General features: G+C 38.0%; 1 protein-coding gene across 8 annotated transcripts in view; it reads left to right on the forward strand.

The window, feature by feature from the left end:
- LOC129778964 (serine/threonine-protein phosphatase 2A 56 kDa regulatory subunit epsilon isoform) overlaps positions 1–19,395 on the forward strand; it is a 96,884-nt gene that overhangs the window by 51,793 nt on the left and 25,696 nt on the right. For all 8 annotated transcript variants that reach the window (XM_055786279.1, XM_055786351.1, XM_055786733.1 and 5 more), the window contains 2 exons: positions 183–942; positions 11,558–11,757. In XM_055786279.1, coding sequence (XP_055642254.1) covers positions 804–942; positions 11,558–11,757 — 339 coding nt within the window. In that variant the 5' untranslated portion in view covers positions 183–803. The remainder of the gene's footprint in view (positions 1–182; positions 943–11,557; positions 11,758–19,395) is intronic.

Consider the following 19,395-nt stretch of genomic DNA (forward strand, 5'->3'; position numbering starts at 1 on the left):
TTGTGCGAATTATATTCACCATAATATTTTTACTATCGCCGCTTAGTTTGAGTGAATGATGCTGTGTGAGAAGTGAAGAAGAGAAGGCAACCTCCTATCGTTCGACGGAATTCGAAACTGGTGTGATCCCCTCAAGGGTCGTGAAGAGTTCACCCCAATCTGTTTATTTATTCTTTTTCCAGCACGTGAAACGCGGAGTGTAGGTGATAAGTTATAGTTACGCAAAAAAGTAGTAAATAAGTGTAAAACCCAGAATCATAGAAGAAAGAAGAGAGGGAATAGTGTGAGTGTCAACAAAAAAAAAAGAAGCAGTGCAAAGTTGGAGATTCCACGCTAAGTGATAATTGAAGAAATAACAAGCATCGACAAAATATAAAAAGCATCACAAAGAAGATAAACGACGAGTCGAGTGAAGCGCCGCTCGTCACATCTTTGTTTCAAACAGAAAAGCAGCCGCCAACAACAGCACAGCAGCAGTGTAGGAAAACCACACGCGTTCGCTGTGTGTGCGTGTGCGTGTGTGTGGTTTTGTGTCCGCGTGTGCGTGCGTGAATGTGTGTGAGTGGCCCAAAACGGAAACAATCATAGTCAGCGCCCCAAAGTGTGGCACCACGTCAACAAAGGAGGAGAACAAGAGAACCAATTGTATATTTATCCATTTGAAAAAAAACAACAACAAAAAAACAAAAATAGCAACAATATAGAGTAACTATACTTATCCCGCATCTCTCCACCCGGCACATACTCACCCATTTTGTACACGTTTGTAAAAGTAGTAGCAGCAGCAGCTGAAAAGTGTAACAATGTCGTCCGGAACATTCGTCGATCGAATCGATCCGTTCGCCAAACGTTCGCTCAAAAAGAAGGGTAAAAAATCTCAGGGCTCATCGCGGTACAGGAGTTCGCAGGATGTGGAATTGCAGCAGTTGCCGTCGCTGAAAGGTAAGCAGCATTGGTTCGTTGACTAATTTGACGCTAAAATTACTCCCCTTTCTACCCTTTCTCTTTCAAACTGACCTGACTCCCCTGAGGTTTTTGGTCTAAAGGTAGTCACCCGTAGGGACGAATTCGTGGGCTGATCAATTTGTTTTTTTTTTCAAATTATTTCTCATCAGTACAGTGCTTTTCATTACGATAAGACCATTCAATGACCAATGAAGATTTATTGAAGATGTAGAATTTTCGGGCTTGGCAGTTTTCAGTTCATCAACCGTTGAAATAACGTTTTTTTTGTCTAACTTTTATATTTAAATTTCTAAATGCAAACTGTTTTAGGAAGGCTTTTAGAGCTCATCAAGACAAACAGTTTTCGATCCAGAATTTGTCAATGCCTCAATCATACTCAAAGTTATTGACATTTCTTTCTCAAAAATACGTCCTCTTTATTTGTTTCGAAGACATCAACTTTCTAACTTTCATAGTTTCTTGAATACATGACATTTTTGTATAGAGACTCCTGAAAAAAAATGTTTTACTCATAACATTTTTGTGTGTGAACTCTCGCGTTTGACATGTTCTTGACATGTTTCTAAATAGAAAAAAGTTTGCACATGTAAATGTAATAATTAATTTATACTTTTTAAATTAATTATTAGATTTACGTAACATGCATTAGTGCACCCGTGGTCGAGTGGTTAGCGTCTCACATTATCTCATGCCGGGTGTTCGGGTTAGATTCCCGTTCTGGCCGGAGGATTTTTCGTCAGAGAAGTTTACTTCGACTTGCACTGTGGTCACGCGTATTCTAGAGCTTGCCCCTCGGAATACACTGAAGGCGTGTTATTTGGCTTAAGAAATCTCAACTAAGTATTAATAAATGACGCTAGTTAATGCATTCGTTGAGACGGCAAAAGTTCCACAGAGAACGTTAACGCCATTCAAGAAGAAGAAGATGCATAAAAATGTTACGAGTTTAACATTACTAGTATTTTTTCAACAAAAACATGAAAAATTGTTGTTGGGAAAAATCTTTTCCTGCGAAAATTCCCATTTTACGATCTATGGGTGACTTGTTGGAAATTGTAAGGACTATTCATATCTCTTTGTTCAGAATTTAATAAAAAAACACATTTTTGAGAAAAATTAATTTCAATTTTCAAAATATTTTTTTTCAATTATTTTTTTTAAAATTAGTTTGATATTGTTTTAATGAAGACCTGAAACATTTCCTACATTTTATTCTCTAATTAACATTTTGTGAATCTAATAATTTCTGAGTGGATTTTTTTTTTAAATTTTGATTTTTTTCCAACTTTTTTTCGAGAAATCTTAACTTAATACAATAAAATCTACAAAATGTTGGTTAGAGAATGAAATGTAGGAAATTATTTATGCTTCCATTTAATGATATCAAACATATTTTTAAAATATTTTGGAAATTAAAATGCGTTTTTCTCAATTTTTCAAATTCTGAAAAACATACATTGATAGCCCTTACAATTTCTAACAAGTCGCCCATACATCGGAAGAGGACACTTTTACAGGGAAAGAGTTTTTCCAACATTTCATGTTTTCTTTGAAAAATTACTATTAATGTTTAACTCGTAATATTTTTTAGTATAAGTTATCGCGATTTACATGATCTGCAAAATTGTTTCTGTTTAGAAACATGTCAAACGCGAGAATTTACACACAAAATGTTATGATTATAACATTTTTTTTTAAGGAGTCTCCATACAAAAACGCTCTTTTATTCAAAGACTATAAAAGACACTAAACTTTTGTCGAATACGCTATATCACTATCATGACTTCAAAACAAAAATTAGGATTAGTTGTATTTTTTTCAAAGATAACATGAAAAAGTTTTGCCCTATAGAAGTGCCCATCTTCCGATGTATGTGTGACTTGTTGGAAATTGTAAGAGCTATTCACATAATTTTTAAGAAATGAGAAAAAAAAATTCAAAATTTTGAAAATAATATTTTTTAGTGTAATTTCCCTTTGGAAAAATGCTTTTTTAATGAAAATTAAAACAATTTCCTACATTTGATCCTTTGACCAGAATTCTGCAGATATTATATCTTTCGAGTTATAATTTTTTGTAAAAAATAAAGAAAAAAAATTGGCCCTTTTCAAAAATAAAATCTTATTTGTTTTCGAAGATTTCAAGTATGCAAAGTTCCTTAATGTCTTTACACCCACAACGTTTCACTACTATCTAAAGGGTGTGTCACATCAAATTGCATCACGGAAAAAACGCTGTAGAAATTTAATTTTTAGAAATTATATCTTCAGCTTTCGCTTATAATCAAATAAGAGTGTATAGATCACGTTGGCCATGCTTCACTGTCAATTTTTCGTAAATTTGGAAAAATGTCGTCGAACGAAAAAGAGCGTCGTGAATTAATCCTGTGCACTCATTTCAAGAATCCGGAGTTGTCACATCGGGACATCGGTAAGATGCTGGGAATCGTCCAATCCACGGTCAGCAGAGTACTAAAACGATACTTCGAGAACCTAACCATCGACCGGAAGATGAAGAACGGCAAAAATGGATGCTCCGTCAGTGAAAAAGATCACAAGCGCGTAGTTAAGCAGTTTAGACGTGATCCGAGAAGATCGGTCCGGGATGTCGCCAATAAGCTGAATTTGTCAAGTTCATTCGTCCAGCGGACCGAGCAGCGGGAGGGCCTGCGTACATACAAGGTTCAGAAGGCTCCTAACCGCGACGAAAGGCAAAACATGGTGGGGAAGACGCGAGCCCGGAAGCTATACACCGAAATGCTGACGAAGCCGCATTGCCTGGTAATGGACGACGAAACCTACGTCAAAGCGGACTTTCGTCAGCTGCCGGGCCTGTTGTTCTTCTCCGCAGAGGACAAATTCAGCGTTCCGGAGGAGATTCGCAAGCAGAAACTATTCAAGTTTGCCTAAAAGTACATGGTGTGGCAAGCGATCTGCTCTTGCGGAAAGCGGAGCGCCCCCTTCGTGATGACCGGCACGGTAAACGGGCAGGTTTACCTTAAGGAGTGCCTACAGAAGCGCTTACTACCACTATTGAAACGGCACGAGGGCCCGACCATCTTCTGGCCGGATCTCGCTTCGTGCCACTATTCAAAGGACGTGTTGGAGTGGTACGAAGCCAACGGGGTCACCTTCGTGCCAAAGAAAATGAACCCGCCCAACGCGCCGGAGCTTCGCCCAATAGAGAAATATTGGGCGATTATGAAGCAGGCCCTCCGGAAGAACCCAAAAGTTTACAAATCGGTGGCGGACTTCAAGAGAAAATGAATTTCTGTTCAAAAAAAACTACAACCTGACGTTGTACAGAACCTTATGGACGGGGTAAAGAGGAAGGTGCGAGCATACGGGCTTGGGCTCGAAGTATAAATAAAAAGAAAATGCCAAAAGTTGTTTAATAGTTTTTATTTTACTGTCTAAAATTTTCAAAAGGATCGGTCTACTGGGCGAATTTCTACAGCGTTTTTTCCGTGATGCAATTTGATGTGACACATCCTTTAAGATGGTGCTGCTAACTTCTGAGACGAGTTGGCCGGCTTTTGAAAGGGCATATTTGACTCTAATATTAGAGAATGAAATGTAGGAAATTATTTATGTTTTCAATAGTTTCCTTACAAAAATGCCAAGTAATCCAGAAACTATATAAGATAGAAAGTTAATGTCTTCGACAAAAGTTCATATCGCTATCTTGGTTTTAAAAAAAATTAGGATAAGTTGTAATTTTTCCGAAGAAAACATAAAAAAATTGTTAGGAAAACTTTTGCCCTGTAAAAGGGCCCATCTTCCGATGTATTTGTGACTTGTTGGAAATTGTAAGGGCTATTCACATAATTTTTTTGAGAATTCAAAAAACCGTTTTTGAGAAAAATGATTTTCAATTTTTAGAATAGTTTTTTCAGTGTAATTTCTCTTTAATTTTTTTGTATTTTTTACGAAAATTTTAACAATTTTTTACATTACATCCTTTGACCAGAATTTTGTAATTATTATAGTTTTCGAGTTATATTTTTCTGTAAGTAGAGAGAGTAGAGAGTAGAGAGAGTAGAGAGTAGAGAGAGTAGAGAGTAGAGAGAGTAGAGAGTAGAGAGAGTAGAGAGTAGAGAGAGTAGAGAGTAGAGAGAGTAGAGAGTAGAGAGAGTAGAGAGTAGAGAGAGTAGAGAGTAGAGAGAGTAGAGAGTAGAGAGAGTAGAGAGTAGAGAGAGTAGAGAGTAGAGAGAGTAGAGAGTAGAGAGAGTAGAGAGTAGAGAGAGTAGAGAGTAGAGAGAGTAGAGAGTAGAGAGAGTAGAGAGTAGAGAGAGTAGAGAGTAGAGAGAGTAGAGAGTAGAGAGAGTAGAGAGTAGAGAGAGTAGAGAGTAGAGAGAGTAGAGAGTAGAGAGAGTAGAGAGTAGAGAGAGTAGAGAGTAGAGAGAGTAGAGAGTAGAGAGAGTAGAGAGTAGAGAGAGTAGAGAGTAGAGAGAGTAGAGAGTAGAGAGAGTAGAGAGTAGAGAGAGTAGAGAGTAGAGAGAGTAGAGAGTAGAGAGAGTAGAGAGTAGAGAGAGTAGGGAGTAGAGAGAGTAGAGAGTAGAGAGAGTAGAGAGTAGAGAGAGTAGAGAGTAGAGAGAGTAGAGAGTAGAGAGAGTAGAGAGTAGAGAGAGTAGAGAGTGGAGAGAGTAGAGAGTAGAGAGAGTAGAGAGTAGAGAGAGTAGAGAGTAGAGAGTAGAGAGTAGAGAGAGTAAAGAGTAGAGAGAGTAGAGAGTAGAGAGTAGAGAGAGTAGAGAGTAGAGAGAGCAGAGAGTAGAGAGTAGAGAGAGTACTGAGTAGAGAGAGTACTGAGTAGAGAGAGTACTGAGTAGAGAGAGTAGAGAGTAGAGAGTAGAGAGTAGAGAGTAGAGAGAATAGAGAATAGAGAATAGAGAGTAGAGAGTAGAGAGAGTGGAGAGTAGAGAATAAAGACTAGAGAGTAGAGAGAGTAAAGAATAAAGAGTAGAGAGTAGAGAGAGTAAAGAATGAAGAGTAGAGAGTAGAGAGAGTAGAGAGTGGAGAGAGTAGAGAGTAGGGAGAATAGAGAGTAGAGTAGAAAGCAGAGAGTAGAGAGTAGAGAGAAGAAAGAACAAATCATAGAATAGACAGTAGGAAATGAAGTGTAGTGTAGAGAAAAAAAAATGTGAGAGTCTGTTCGAGTGCAACAGCAAAGTTATTCCAATTACTTTGCGGTAAACTTATTAAAACATAGACTTATTATTGAAGGAAAGTTAAATTTTTTATTTCACTCAAAATTTTGGTCACCCTATTTTGAATACATTAACATATGCGCTCATTTTAATGCATTCAAAATAGGGTGACCAAAATTTTGAGTGAAATAAAAAATGTAACAACTTTGTTGAAAGCAGATTTTATCTAGAGAATAACGATTTTCGACAAAGTTGCTTCTAGCGCTTTCTATATAAGTTGCTTTAGAATGACCATGAAAAACGGTTTTTTTTTGCTCTAACTTTAAAATTTCGAATTCTACATCAAAACTGTCTTCGCACGACTTCTAGAGCTTATCAAAGCAAACTTGTGAATATCTTATTGATGTTTTTGACCCAACAATTATTGATTTCAAATTTAGTTTACTGAAATATCAAAAATAACATTTTGTGTAGAACCATGCCGCCAATAATCATGTTTTAGGTTTGTCTCAGTAAGAACGACAAACAAATGAAGAATTTTTTTTGAGTATTTTTGAGGAAGAAATATCAATAATTTTGAGTAGGATTGAAAAAGTGGCATTCGTTTGTTGTTACATGCTAACTATGTCGAACTATGTTTACCTCTATCTACGAAGATAAAAAGTTAGATTTTTTATTTTATCTAAAATTTTGGTCACCCTATTTTTGACAATATAGAGAATAACTGTCGCGCTCTAGATGCAACTTTACTTAAATTTGTTCCCTGGATCATAGCGCATTGGTAGCAAACCAGCTTCAAGAATTTTATTGTAGTCAGAACTATTCATTTTGTGTGAATCTAATTGGAGTTATTGTTTTCCTGAGTCACAATATGCTCCCCAGACCATGACAAATCCTCCCCCAAAATTCCTCCTAGAGAAAAATAGTGGTTCCTTGTGCGGATCTCGTCAATATACATCCGGTTTGTCCAAATTGAAATGTGTCCTTGTTTTTGCTCACTTAGCTTTTTATGCTTACCCATATATGCAAATATAAAATATACTACACCTAAAGGCGCGAAAAATCCACCTCCATTTGAAATCAAAGTGTTCCAATATTAAAAGTTCTTTTTAAACTTTTCGGTATTCCAGTCAATACAACGTAAACGTAGGTAATTAGTAGACCATTTTGCCGTTTCAAAATTGTTGTATGACATAAAAAATCCACTTCATGGCTTATTAAAAAAATATTTAAAAAAATAATTAATGTTGATAACCTCGATAACCAACGGACAACGCTTTGGCACACTCTTCACGAGGTTCCGGGGTGGGTGTCTTTGGATCACCCCGTCATTCAAATTTTGTTTTCAAGTATTTTAGCGTCACCTAGGTTGTGCTCCCTTGGCCGAGTGGTTAGCGTCATAACTAACATGCCGGGTGTTCGGGTTCGATTCCCGTTCTGGTCGGGGGAATTTTTCGTCAAAGAAATTTCCTCCGACTTGCACTGTGATCACGCGTATTCTAGAGCTTGCCACTCAGAATGCATTCAAGGCGTGTTATTTGGCATAGAAATCTCAACTAAGTACTAATAAAAATGACGCAAGTAATACTACGTTGAGACGGCGAAGTTCCTCTAGGAACGTTAGTGCCATTGAAGAAGAAGAAGAAGGTTCGCTACAGCCTAACTGTTGTCAAAATGTTTTTCTCATTTGTTTATTATTCAGGTTAAACATATTTTCGATGTTAGCGAAATATAATTGATTCCGCATCAAAAGCGATCATGGCGTTCTAGTTCGTATGATTGCTAACCGAAGCAGATCTCTCTCGTGTGTCATAATTCGTAGCATGTAACAACAAACGAATGCCACTGGGGGAAGCCAAATGCCCTAAACTGTTAATTTTCAAGCAATAAAAAAGCATGTTGTCATTAATTCAAACATTTTATACAAACCCTCTGAATACGGCTTTTTTTTGCTTTCTCTACATTATCTTGCTGGAAGGTGTAATTATTCTCCAGCCCCATTTTCAGCATGGATTCTTCCAGGTTCTCGCACAGAGTGTCGATGTAACCATTGACAGTCATACTACCATTGACCTGTGCTAAGTTTCCCACCCCAATCCACGAGAAACAGCCCCACACCATTATGCTTCCACCACCGTGCTTCATAGTCGGTTGTATATGTCCGTCCTGGAGGCCCTCGTCGATCTTCTGCGCCACACTCGGGGTCACCTTTTATTGTTAAACAGCACGTTCGATCAAATAACTCGCTTCCAGAACTCGCGCTGCGTGTTGACATGAGCCCTCGCAGCCTAAAATCTTTATTTTTGTTCGTGTTGCTGATCATCGGTCGCTTTTTGGCGAAGTAGCTCTTCAGGTCCCGTTCCACCAAGCTTTCGTTAATCGCCTGAATGGTCGTTCGTGGGTTTTACTTTACATCCCGCATGATTAGTGTGTCCGTTCTTGCATCAGTCTCTCGGATTTCGGCCCTCTTCCCGGTAGATCAGCCACGCTACCGAGCATCTGATACTTCCGAATGACCTGCTGGATTGCTCCGCGGCGTACCCGAATACTTCTCAGCAATGTTTCGTTGAGACTTCTCACTTCTCTCTTCTCATGCACAATCAAACTTCGGACCTGTGTTGAAACCGGTGGGCACAAATTTCAAATTGACACTCGAAAACGTCAAAAACCCGAACAATATGAAGACTGACAGCTATTGTGAAGACAAAGCGACATAGAAAGAATAGGTCTGATTATTGATTGCTCTGATACTGCAGTCGTGAAATTTATTATAAAAATATTTTTAGTGTTCAAATTAGTGCTTGAAAAACGAAAATTTATAAAAGTGGTAAGCCGCGAATATTTATATCAAAAAATATATTATCAATGACTGATTTTGTTCAAATATAGGACTCCAAAATTATTATCGGGAATAGCACACACGGTTTGCAGTGCAAGAAAGTTGAAAAACTAGTTCTGTAAGTCCTTTTATGAATTGTAATTTCCTACGATGAATTTTCAGTTTGAGCTGGATTAAACGTGCTGCTACAAAAACTACGTTTTTACTAAACCGAATTTCCGAACAGACCTTGTTAAGATTTGGTTTCCAATCATTTTCAGGGAGCTTCCTAAGCGTCAAAAACAAGTGTAGTGATGAATGGAATACCGGAATGTTTGAATAAAACTTTCAATATTGGATTGATTATATACAGTTTAAAAAAAATAATTTTTTTTTACATTTCAAATATGACTTGTTTCAAGAAAAAATGTAACCTTTGAACGTTAAGGTGGAATTTGAGTGGCTATTATATGTACAGTGGGGTAAAAATCGTGGTTTTTGAAAATTTTGCTTGAATTTTCACGAGGAATTGTTTATATTGATATAGCAGCGAAATTAAGAAAGATAGAAGTTGGGTGTCAAAGAACAAATTGTAGAGTTGTTTGAGAACTTTATTATTATTATTATTTGAGATTCATAGAAACAATCAAGTTCAATGTGAATTTTCCAGATAAAATTAATAGTCACGCGTTGAAAATTACTAACTTTGAAATTATTACTCCCAAAACAGTTACTCAAATCCACTAACTTAGATGTTCCACTACTATATACAGTACGAAATTTTCTCATATTTCAAATGAAGGCAACAGAATTGGCTTACGCAGCATACTTTTTAGTGTAGAACCAGTTGAGTGCAACAGAGTCCGAAACAAAAAAAAAGTTCTATAACTCTGTCATTGTTGAAATTTGAACATATGTGTAGAAGGTTTTTTTTTTCATCAAATATGATTATCTGTCACCTTCTGGAGATTCAGCAAAAAATATTTTTTCATGTGAGAAAGGTGTTTTCTGACTTTAAGGGGATGAATCACAAATTAAATCCTTCTTTTATTTGCAATAAACTAGAAGTATATGCATAAAAAACGAATAATTTTTTTTTTGACTCGATTATATACAGGATTATATCATATACAGTGAAAAGAAATCTGAGACTGTATATAAACGAGTCCGCGCTGTAATACTACAAATACAAATCTTGGTTTCTGAACAGTTAACGGACATATGGGTTCAGTTTCAAATTTAAATTATTGAAGTCAACAGACGTTCTCGTAATTGGTCATAGTTAGCTGCAAATGTTTAGCTTTCGGAAAGAAATATGTCTGAGACAGTTTTTACTAGCAAGTTTATCTGAATACAAATATCTTTCATTTTCGGGAAAAAGTTTTGTTTCAAATGATCATTTTTTTTATTTTTTATGGTTTATTCTTAAACATTGGGTTCTTAAATTACTTCAATGTTAAATAGAGGTATGAGAAAAATTAAAACAATGTATTTTTTTTCATAACACAGTTGCACAAAGGATCTGTGAAAACAAAAAAAAATTAATTCCTGGCGAAATAATATGACACTTTCTCGTAATTTATCTTCCAGTCTGTATTGGACTATTCATCCATTCCTCCCCCAAGTTTTTTTTATCTTGGCTCACTTACATTTCAAGGTTACATTTTGTCTGTCGCTCTGGGAAACTGTTATTTCGCTTGAATCCAGCGCTTTGTTTTCCATTCCACCACCGCCCCCCCCCCTTCCACTCTTCATCCACCATGTCGGTGAGTGCGAGATTTGGTGTTTGGTGTCTGACGCTAATGTAAACAGCTGGTCAAATTCACTGATCCAGTTTAGTGTGAAGGGCACAACAGCAGCAAGAGCAAACCTTCCCGGAAAATCCAAACCCAGGCGCACACGCCGCGAAATGTTGCTTGCAGATGCGGTCGCGATAACTTCACTCTCTGACACACAGTTAGGCTTGAAAACAACAAAATACAACAACCATCTCGCAGACCATTCATTCCTTTCTCCGCTTTTTTTCTTGCTGCCGCTGCCGTTTGATCGTCGGCTCTCTGCATTGGTAATTGCCGTAACAAATAACGTAAACTGGCTTTTGCAACAGTGTGAAACACAGCCATAGCCATTTTATCCCGTACGAAAAAAAACGATTGAGACCAGCCGGTGGTATATACCACCTTCGCAATAAATCCATTCAAGTTTCCATTTTCTTCGTTTTTGTGTGTTTCTACCCCCGAAAAGTTTCCACTTTCGAATGTGACGCGATGCGAAAATGATTGCGGCGGCTTCGGCGATGACACAGAGCCTTTCCGAAGAAGAAAGCCTTATGTTATGCGGCGCTCTGTAACTATTTGCATTGAATTACATCGGACTCTCTTTCTCTCTCTGGAGGGGCACAATTCTGCACTTTACCTTCTATCCTGCGCGCACCCTCACCTTGGGCGAATATTAGCCTTCCTCAGAGCGGAACGTGTTTTTTCTCCTTCGTCCTGATGTTCATTCTAAGTGGGGGAGAAAACTTGACTCGTTAAATATTCCTCCGCTAATAGCGACGAAAGAAGCGGGATTGTAATAATAATAATCTGTTTTTTTTTGTTATTCTTTTTTCACTCCCACCTCACCAGTGGACTGTTCCAGCTTAGAACAAGAGGAGCTATTCATCCGGAAGCTGCGGCAATGCTGCGTCTCGTTCGACTTCATGGACCCACTGTCGGATCTCAAGGGCAAGGAAATCAAGCGGGCGGCGTTGAACGACCTGTCGGCTTACATCACACACGGACGCGGTGTGCTGACGGAGAACGTCTATCCAGAGATTATCAAAATGGTAAGTTTTGATTTGTTTGAGACTTTGTTACACTTTGTGGAAGTTCCGTTGACTAAGATTGACGCAATTCTGGTTAGGTTACGCGATCTCTGTTACGTGTCTAAATGCCCACGAAAGCGTGACGATATAACGTTTTGACTTATTACGAACACGTTTTTGCAAATTTTCATGTATAAGCCACACGATTTCCAAAAAATAAACGACGTGATTGTAAAATTGAGAAAAAAAAATCATCAGCTGGAGAATGCCAATAGCTAAATTCGTTTATTGCCTTTCAAATATTTTTGAGACGAACAATTTTATGAAATGACTTCACGCGGTTTCTCACTGTCAAACACTTATGTTGTATTTTTTTTTTACAATACAATATATTTTACGTACAATTAAACCATGTTGTATGCTTCGGTAACAGTACAGAGTAATTCCACGCCAAATCAGCCAAAACACAACACATTTTTCAGAGCACCCCTCTTCGATTTCTCGATTTTGGTTAACTTAACTATCCAAAATCACAATTTTCAGTATCACATGACCTAATCTAAACAGATTTTTTAAAAGGACGTATTCAAAAACGTTGATCTATTTTTCAAACAATCGTAACTCAATATCCAGATGTCGGATTAAAATATGATGTTTGACAACGTTATTGAAAAAATTATGAACTAATTAGGAAAAATAACATTTTGAATGCATTGTTAAATATCTTACTAAACAATTGAACTCTCGCGTAATTTTTGAAAAGGACCTATCTACATTGATCGATTCATTGATCGACATTGATTTCGTTAATAACTCGACAATAAGAGCATTCCCTGATGTGTTCAAAGGTCAAGAGCAGGGTTGCCAACTATAATATGAAAAAAAATCAGGAAGAATGGAAATAATAATCAGGATAAATCAGGTAACTCATATTGGGTTGTCTGAAAAGTTAATGTCGATTTTTGGGAAAACAAAAACATCATTTTCAATCAAAGCATTATAATTTTTTTTTCCAAAATATATATTTTTATCAAGGCTCATATGGCGTTAGCCTCATGGGGCCGGGACTTCAATACTTTGACAATTTTTCTTATTATCTATGTTAGTAATATGTAACCGATTACTCGCGGTTGGCTCGAGGTTAGTATTACAAGTGTTTTCGTTATTCGGATGTTGCTGTCTCCAATGCTCTGTACGTGTGCCCGACACGGGATACTTCCTATTGGGATGCAGCTGACCATTAATCAGCAACGCCCCCCTAGTCTGTACCTCATATCTAGCGTGGTGCGTCTTTCTCGACTCGAGGAATCCAGGATAGAATGGTCACTAACCGGCACAATCATCAGTTCATGTAGAGTTGTCATGAGCGGTACAACCTTTGGCTCTTGTTGAATGATCAGTGGACTGCACAACCTTTGGCCCGTGTGTCTGTAAAGAGTGTGTGTATGTATTGCCGCGACTAAGTAAAAGTTTATCGATCGTATAGGAGGGATATTAAACGGGGACACAACGAAGGAAACATCATTAAACGTTGACATCGGCGTTTCTGAGGAACAGGTATAGATGAAGCAGAAGATCAGGATCACGGCTACCTAAGATATCCCGGACGGGGATATCCGATTGTCTGCCTTGTGCTCTCAGTGCTCTAGAGAGCTGAGAGCGAGCAGCATGGAACCGGATACACGACCAGACAACATGCTCTATGTCGTGGTAGCCATCGCCACAATCACAAAGATTGTTTTCTGCGAGCCCAATGCGATAAAGATGCGCGTTTAGGTTGTAGTGATTGGACATAAGCCGAGATATCACGCGAATGAAATCACGACCTACATTCAATCCCTTGAACCATGCACTCGTCGAGACCTTAGGGATAATCGTATGTAACCAACGACTGAACTCATCTCCACTCCACATGCGCTGCCAACTTACGAGCGTGTACTGGCGAGGAATGTGGAAAAATTCATTATAAGCAATTTGCCTTTCAAAAAGTGTGCCTTCTAAAGCGCCCACCTTAGCTAGCGAGTCCGCTTCCTCATTCCCCGGAATCGAGCAATGAGAGGGAACCCATGCTAAGGTAATCTTGAATAATTTTTCGACCAAAATACTCAATAGATGTCTTATTCTTGTTAGGAAATAAAATGAGCCTCTATTGAGCTGAGACTGTCTGAAAAAATAAAATAGTGGTCGATGGGCAATGTTTCAATGATCCCTAGTGCGTAGTATATCTCACCCAGTTTAGCGACATACACGGAACAAGGATCTTTGAGTTTGAAAGAGGCACTGGAATTTTCATTGAAGATGCCAAAGCCAGTGGACCCGTTTATGAATGAACCGTCAGTAAAGAACATTTTATCAGATCTAACTATGCCCCCATATTCTGCCGAAAATATCGGCGGAATAGAATCTGAGCGTAGATGATCTGGGATTCCATGGATTTTTTGTCGCATGGACAGATCAAAAATGACAGAGGAATTGCAAAAGTATGGGAAGCAAACTTGGTTGGAGATGCCTGGTGAAGGGTGCACGTCGTGGGTAAGGTACTCATGGTATAAAGACATAAAACTTGACTGAGGAATCAGTTGGAGTAGATTTTCGAAGTTATCAATCACCAATGGATTCATGATCTTGCAACGGATGAGAAATCTGTAGGATAATTCTGTGAACCGAAGAGTAAGCGGGGGTACTCCTGCCAAAACTTCGAGACTCATCGTATGTGTCGAATGCAAACACCCCATGACTATACGCAGGCAACGATATTGTATTCTCTCCAACTTGAGAATATGAATCCTGGCAGCTGATCGGAAGCAAAAACTGCCATATTCTAACACTGATAATATCGTTGTTTTGTATAACTGAATGAGGTCTCCTGGATGGGCACCCCACCATGTTCCGGTTATTGTTTGGAGAAAATTGATTCTTTGCTGGCATTTCTGTTTCAAATACGCAATGTGGATTCCCCAGGTACATTTAGAGTCAAAATATACTCCAAGGTATTTGAAAAACATCGAGTGCCTGATCGCTTTACCGGATAGGTGAAGCTGGAATTGGGCGGGTTCGTGCTTCCTAGAAAAAACGACCATTTCGGTTTTCTCCGTAGAGAATTCGATACCCAGCTTGAGAGCCCACGTGAACAGATTGTTCAGGGTATCTTGCAAGGTTTTTTGCAGAACGGCGGGATTAGTACCCGTGATGGAAATAAGTCCATCGTCTGCAAGTTGTCTCAGCGTGCAGTCTCTAGTTAGACAATCATCCATATCATTGACGTAAAAACTGTACAAGAGGGGGCTTAGGCAGGAGCCTTGTGGTAGGCCCATAAAACTGTATCGAGAAGATTTCAAGCTGCCATGATTGAAAAACATGTGCTTTTCTGACAGTAAATTGTACAGGAAATTATTCAGAATTGGTGAAAGTCCACGATTATGAAGTTCCTCTGAGAGAATTTCCATGGAAACTGAATCAAATGCCCCTTTGATATCGAGGAAAACGGAAGCCATTTGTTCTTTGCGAGCAAATGCGATTTGGATTTCAGAAGATAGCAGCGCCAGACAATCGTTCGTCCCTTTACCTCGGCGGAAGCCAAACTGCGTATTTGACAGCAAATTGTTCGCTTCAACCCACTTGTCCAAACGAAGTAGAATCATTTTCTCTAACAATTTACGAATACAGGATAACATTGCAATCGGCCTATACGAGTTGTGATCGCAAGCCGGCTTGTTGGGTTTTCGTATGGCTATCACTCTCACTTGCCTCCAGTCATGTGGGACAATATTCAGCTCCAGAAACTTGTTGAACAAGTTCAGCAAACGCTGTTTTGCCAAGTCGGGAAGATTCTTCAACAAGTTGAATTTAATCTTGTCCGACCCCGGAGCTGAATTGTTACATGAGAGGAGGGCAATTGAGAATTCTACCATCGAAAAATTCTCATAGTCGCATTGGAGCGGAATGCTTTGTGCAGGAACGGAATTGGGACAAACCTTTCTTGCAAATTTGAAAATCCAACGGTCAGAGTATTCCTCACTTTCATTTGTATGGTTCCAGCCACGCATTCTCCGTATTCCAAAGAGTGCTCATAGCGGTCTCCCTTGACAAACCATTGACGAACTTTCGCCAATATCCACGCTTTTTTGCTTTAATCAGACCTTTTAGTTTGGCTTCTAGAGCTTGGTACTTTCGAAACCATTCCACTAGTCCAGTTTTCCGGAATTTTTTGAAAGCGGATGATTTTTCAAGGTAGACCTTTGAACACTCCTTGTCCCACCAAAGTGATGGAGGACGACGTCGGAAAGTGGTAGCAGAAACACGTTTCTTTTGAGCTTGAAGTGCGCTTTCGTAAATCAAACTCGATATAAAATTATACTCTTCGAGTGGAGGAAGTTCATGCATTAAAACAAGTGCTTCAGATATTATTTCTGCAAAATTTCTCCAGTCAATATTTTTCGTGAGGTCATACGCAATATCGACTGACTCACGAGAACCTGATTCATTGGCGATCGATAAAATTATTGGCAGGTGGTCACTACCGTGAGGATCTTGGATTACCTTCCACGTGCAATCCAGGGATAACGAAGAAGAGCAAAGTGATATGTCTAGCATACTTGCCCGTGCAGGAGGGTTGGCTATTCTAGTTACTTCCCCAGTATTCAAAACTGTCAATTTGAAGTTGTCGCACAGATCATAAATCAAAGTGGCACGGTTGTCATCGTAGAGTGAACCCCATGCTGTTCCATGGGAGTTGAGGTCACCTAAGATTAGCCGCGGCTCCGGCAGTGCCTCGATGATATAAAAAAACTGATGGCAGGTTATTGATCCAAAAATAATTTAATTTTATCTATAGTTCTGTTTCACAATCTTTCACACAGCTTAAATATTTTATCCTCCCAAAACATGTGAGAAACAGGTTGCTTGGTAGTAGCTCATGATACAGAATCCATTCCAAATCCCATCAGAAACAGAGTATTTCTTCCTTCGGGCGAAGACCGGATATGTAAAAGAATTGCTAAGCCTGACTTTTTGATCGTTTATATTTTTTCCGAAAAACCGACAGCATCACTACAGTCAATTGGAGAGGAATTTCCTTTGAATTAATCATCCATGCTTTGGAATGCATCTTTACTAAACAATAAGGGAATCATATCAGCAGTGGAAGACTTGTTAAATTTTTCCTAATTTTCATGATATTTAGTACGGTTATAGATATATTTACCATAGTCCCTTCATTAAAGTTGATTCTACTTTAAATCAGACGAACAAATTACATATAAAATCTTTTTATATTGACCTAGATTCAAAATTTTTCTCTTGAGTAGTTTTACACTCTGAAACGTATTCCTACATTAATAACTCTGGGAATATATTGTTCCTCAAACATAATCTCGTTGTAATTTCATAAATTCGTCAGACAATCTGGTATCATGAAATTTTCTAGCACTGTTTCGGAAAGCCACGAAACAATTGAAGGTAGAGCTCAAAAAAAATTGAGTACAGCTTTGTGTCTAGAAAATTTAACTTAATGTTAGATATATACAAGTGCGAACTGGAGAACCATCATGACAGAAAACTTTGGCATGGAAACCAGTATATTTATTACGAATAATGTAAAGAGTTTAAATTAAGGAAAAATCAGGATCGTTTCAGAAAAATCAGGATAAATTGAGTGTTCGTCAGGATATCAGGGATCGTGCTAAAAGTCTGGGACATCCTGAAAAATCAGGAAGGTTGGTATCTCTGGTCAAGAGTGTAGAAGTAAACCTCGTTTATCAAACTAAGTGGCAAAACTGGCGCCAAATCTCCCTGCAAGGCCGTGGTTATCAAAAGAGAAAGTCAATCAAGAGAATCAATCAATGTAGATAGGTCGTTTTCGAAAGTTACGCGAGAATTTAATCTTAAAAACATTTATATCTCAAAATGCCCCCTGTTCGATATTTATTTGCATATTTTTATTGATAAAACCCTTTCAATTCAACAAAGTTTGATGCACAGTGGTGCCGTGGAAAACTCACCAAAATGGAGATATGAACTATTGAAAATTTATGATATTTCAATATTTTGTGAAATCGTAACCATTTAAAAAAAAGTAACACAAAAATGAAATCTACATACGATTCTATATGAAAAACTGTATATAACGTTTGATCCTAGAACTAACGTGGAATTTGTTTCTTCCAATAACGTTTTTCAATACTAAACCTACCAAGAGGGGTCAAATGACCCATTTTAAACATGTAGTCAAAAATTTTTTGCAAATTACATTGTCACAACATCATTTGTCTACATTACTTTTCCTAAAACATACATCGATGTATGAATAATTTCAATATTTTGCTAATAATTGTTATCCTAAAATGTCGAAATATACAGGAGAAATATGGTATGTCACGTTTCTCAACAAAAATATACAAATCGAGTCATTCACTAACTATTTATAAAGGGTCACTTGACCCGCTGTGGTAGGAATAGGTATACATGAATCATCGGTAGGTTTAGTGTTAATTAGGCTCAATTACTTATCATCTAAGGCAGCGGTACTCAACCTTTTTTTTCATAGGGTCCACAAACACGTGTTAGTCATGGTATCGCGGGTCGCAAACATAAATAAATAAAGAAGAGAGATATGTCAAAGACACGACCGCGTTGTTAACATAGAACTTCGAAATTTTTGCCGATGAGAACACACATTAAAGAAATTTAATGATAAACTCTATGATACAAATATTTGATAGCAATGGCAAGGGCCGATAATTCAATGCTTTCACTGAGTAAAGAACGCAAACGTTTCGCGAAGCAATTGGACTGTTGATCGCTCGCTGTCTAGAGCACTGAACTGAATATACTGAACTTGCTGAATATCTAAGTAGTTTTTCAGTATCTCTTAGCAAAATAGAATCTCCAACGCAGAACGACAATACAAAGTCCGAACCGAATTTAATGTGTGGTGGTGGCGAAGTCGAAAAAAATTGCATCGAAACAATTTTTCACTTTCAGTTTCTCACCGTTGAAAAATACCTTACGTTACTTTCATCCCGGAAACAATATTTGAAATAAAGAAATTCGCGATTGAAAAAAAACACAATTAAGTAATTTTTTGACGTAGGACTACGTTTTTCATTTCTATACTGGAATGTAAGTTCGAAGTTTCGATAACGAAAGCGTTACGCCGGAGAACCAGATTTTGAGCGTTAATAGCTCCTCAACAACTGAACGGAATGGTATGATAAACACTTCATTCGCTTGTTACTTATTGATCCAAAAATTTGTTTCAATAGCTCAAGAATTGTTTAGAAAGCAAGCTATTGAAATCATAACAATCTAACTCATTGATTTTGTCACAAAAGAATCCTTTCATTCTGGAAAGCAGAAGCTTCCATTGACGATCGAAACTGCTTGAATGACCTATATTAAGTGGTATTGAAAGGTATTAAAAGAGGTACAGGAGGGCATAGAAGTCACGCGTACCACCAGCACCGTCAATGAATTACGCGAAAGGAGTGTAGCGGAACTGAGGGTAAGCCCGGCCCCATAAGGGGAAGTATTGTTTTGTGAGATCTGAAGGAACATATTGTTATAAAAAAATGCCGGCAATTTTGCAAGTAATAGTCAATTTTCAAAGCTGACATAAAAACAAAGTTCACCAACCGGCACTCTCAATTATAGAATATGGAA

This window comes from Toxorhynchites rutilus, chromosome 1, assembly GCF_029784135.1.
Source record: "Toxorhynchites rutilus septentrionalis strain SRP chromosome 1, ASM2978413v1, whole genome shotgun sequence".
NCBI classification, from domain to species: domain Eukaryota; kingdom Metazoa; phylum Arthropoda; class Insecta; order Diptera; family Culicidae; genus Toxorhynchites; species Toxorhynchites rutilus.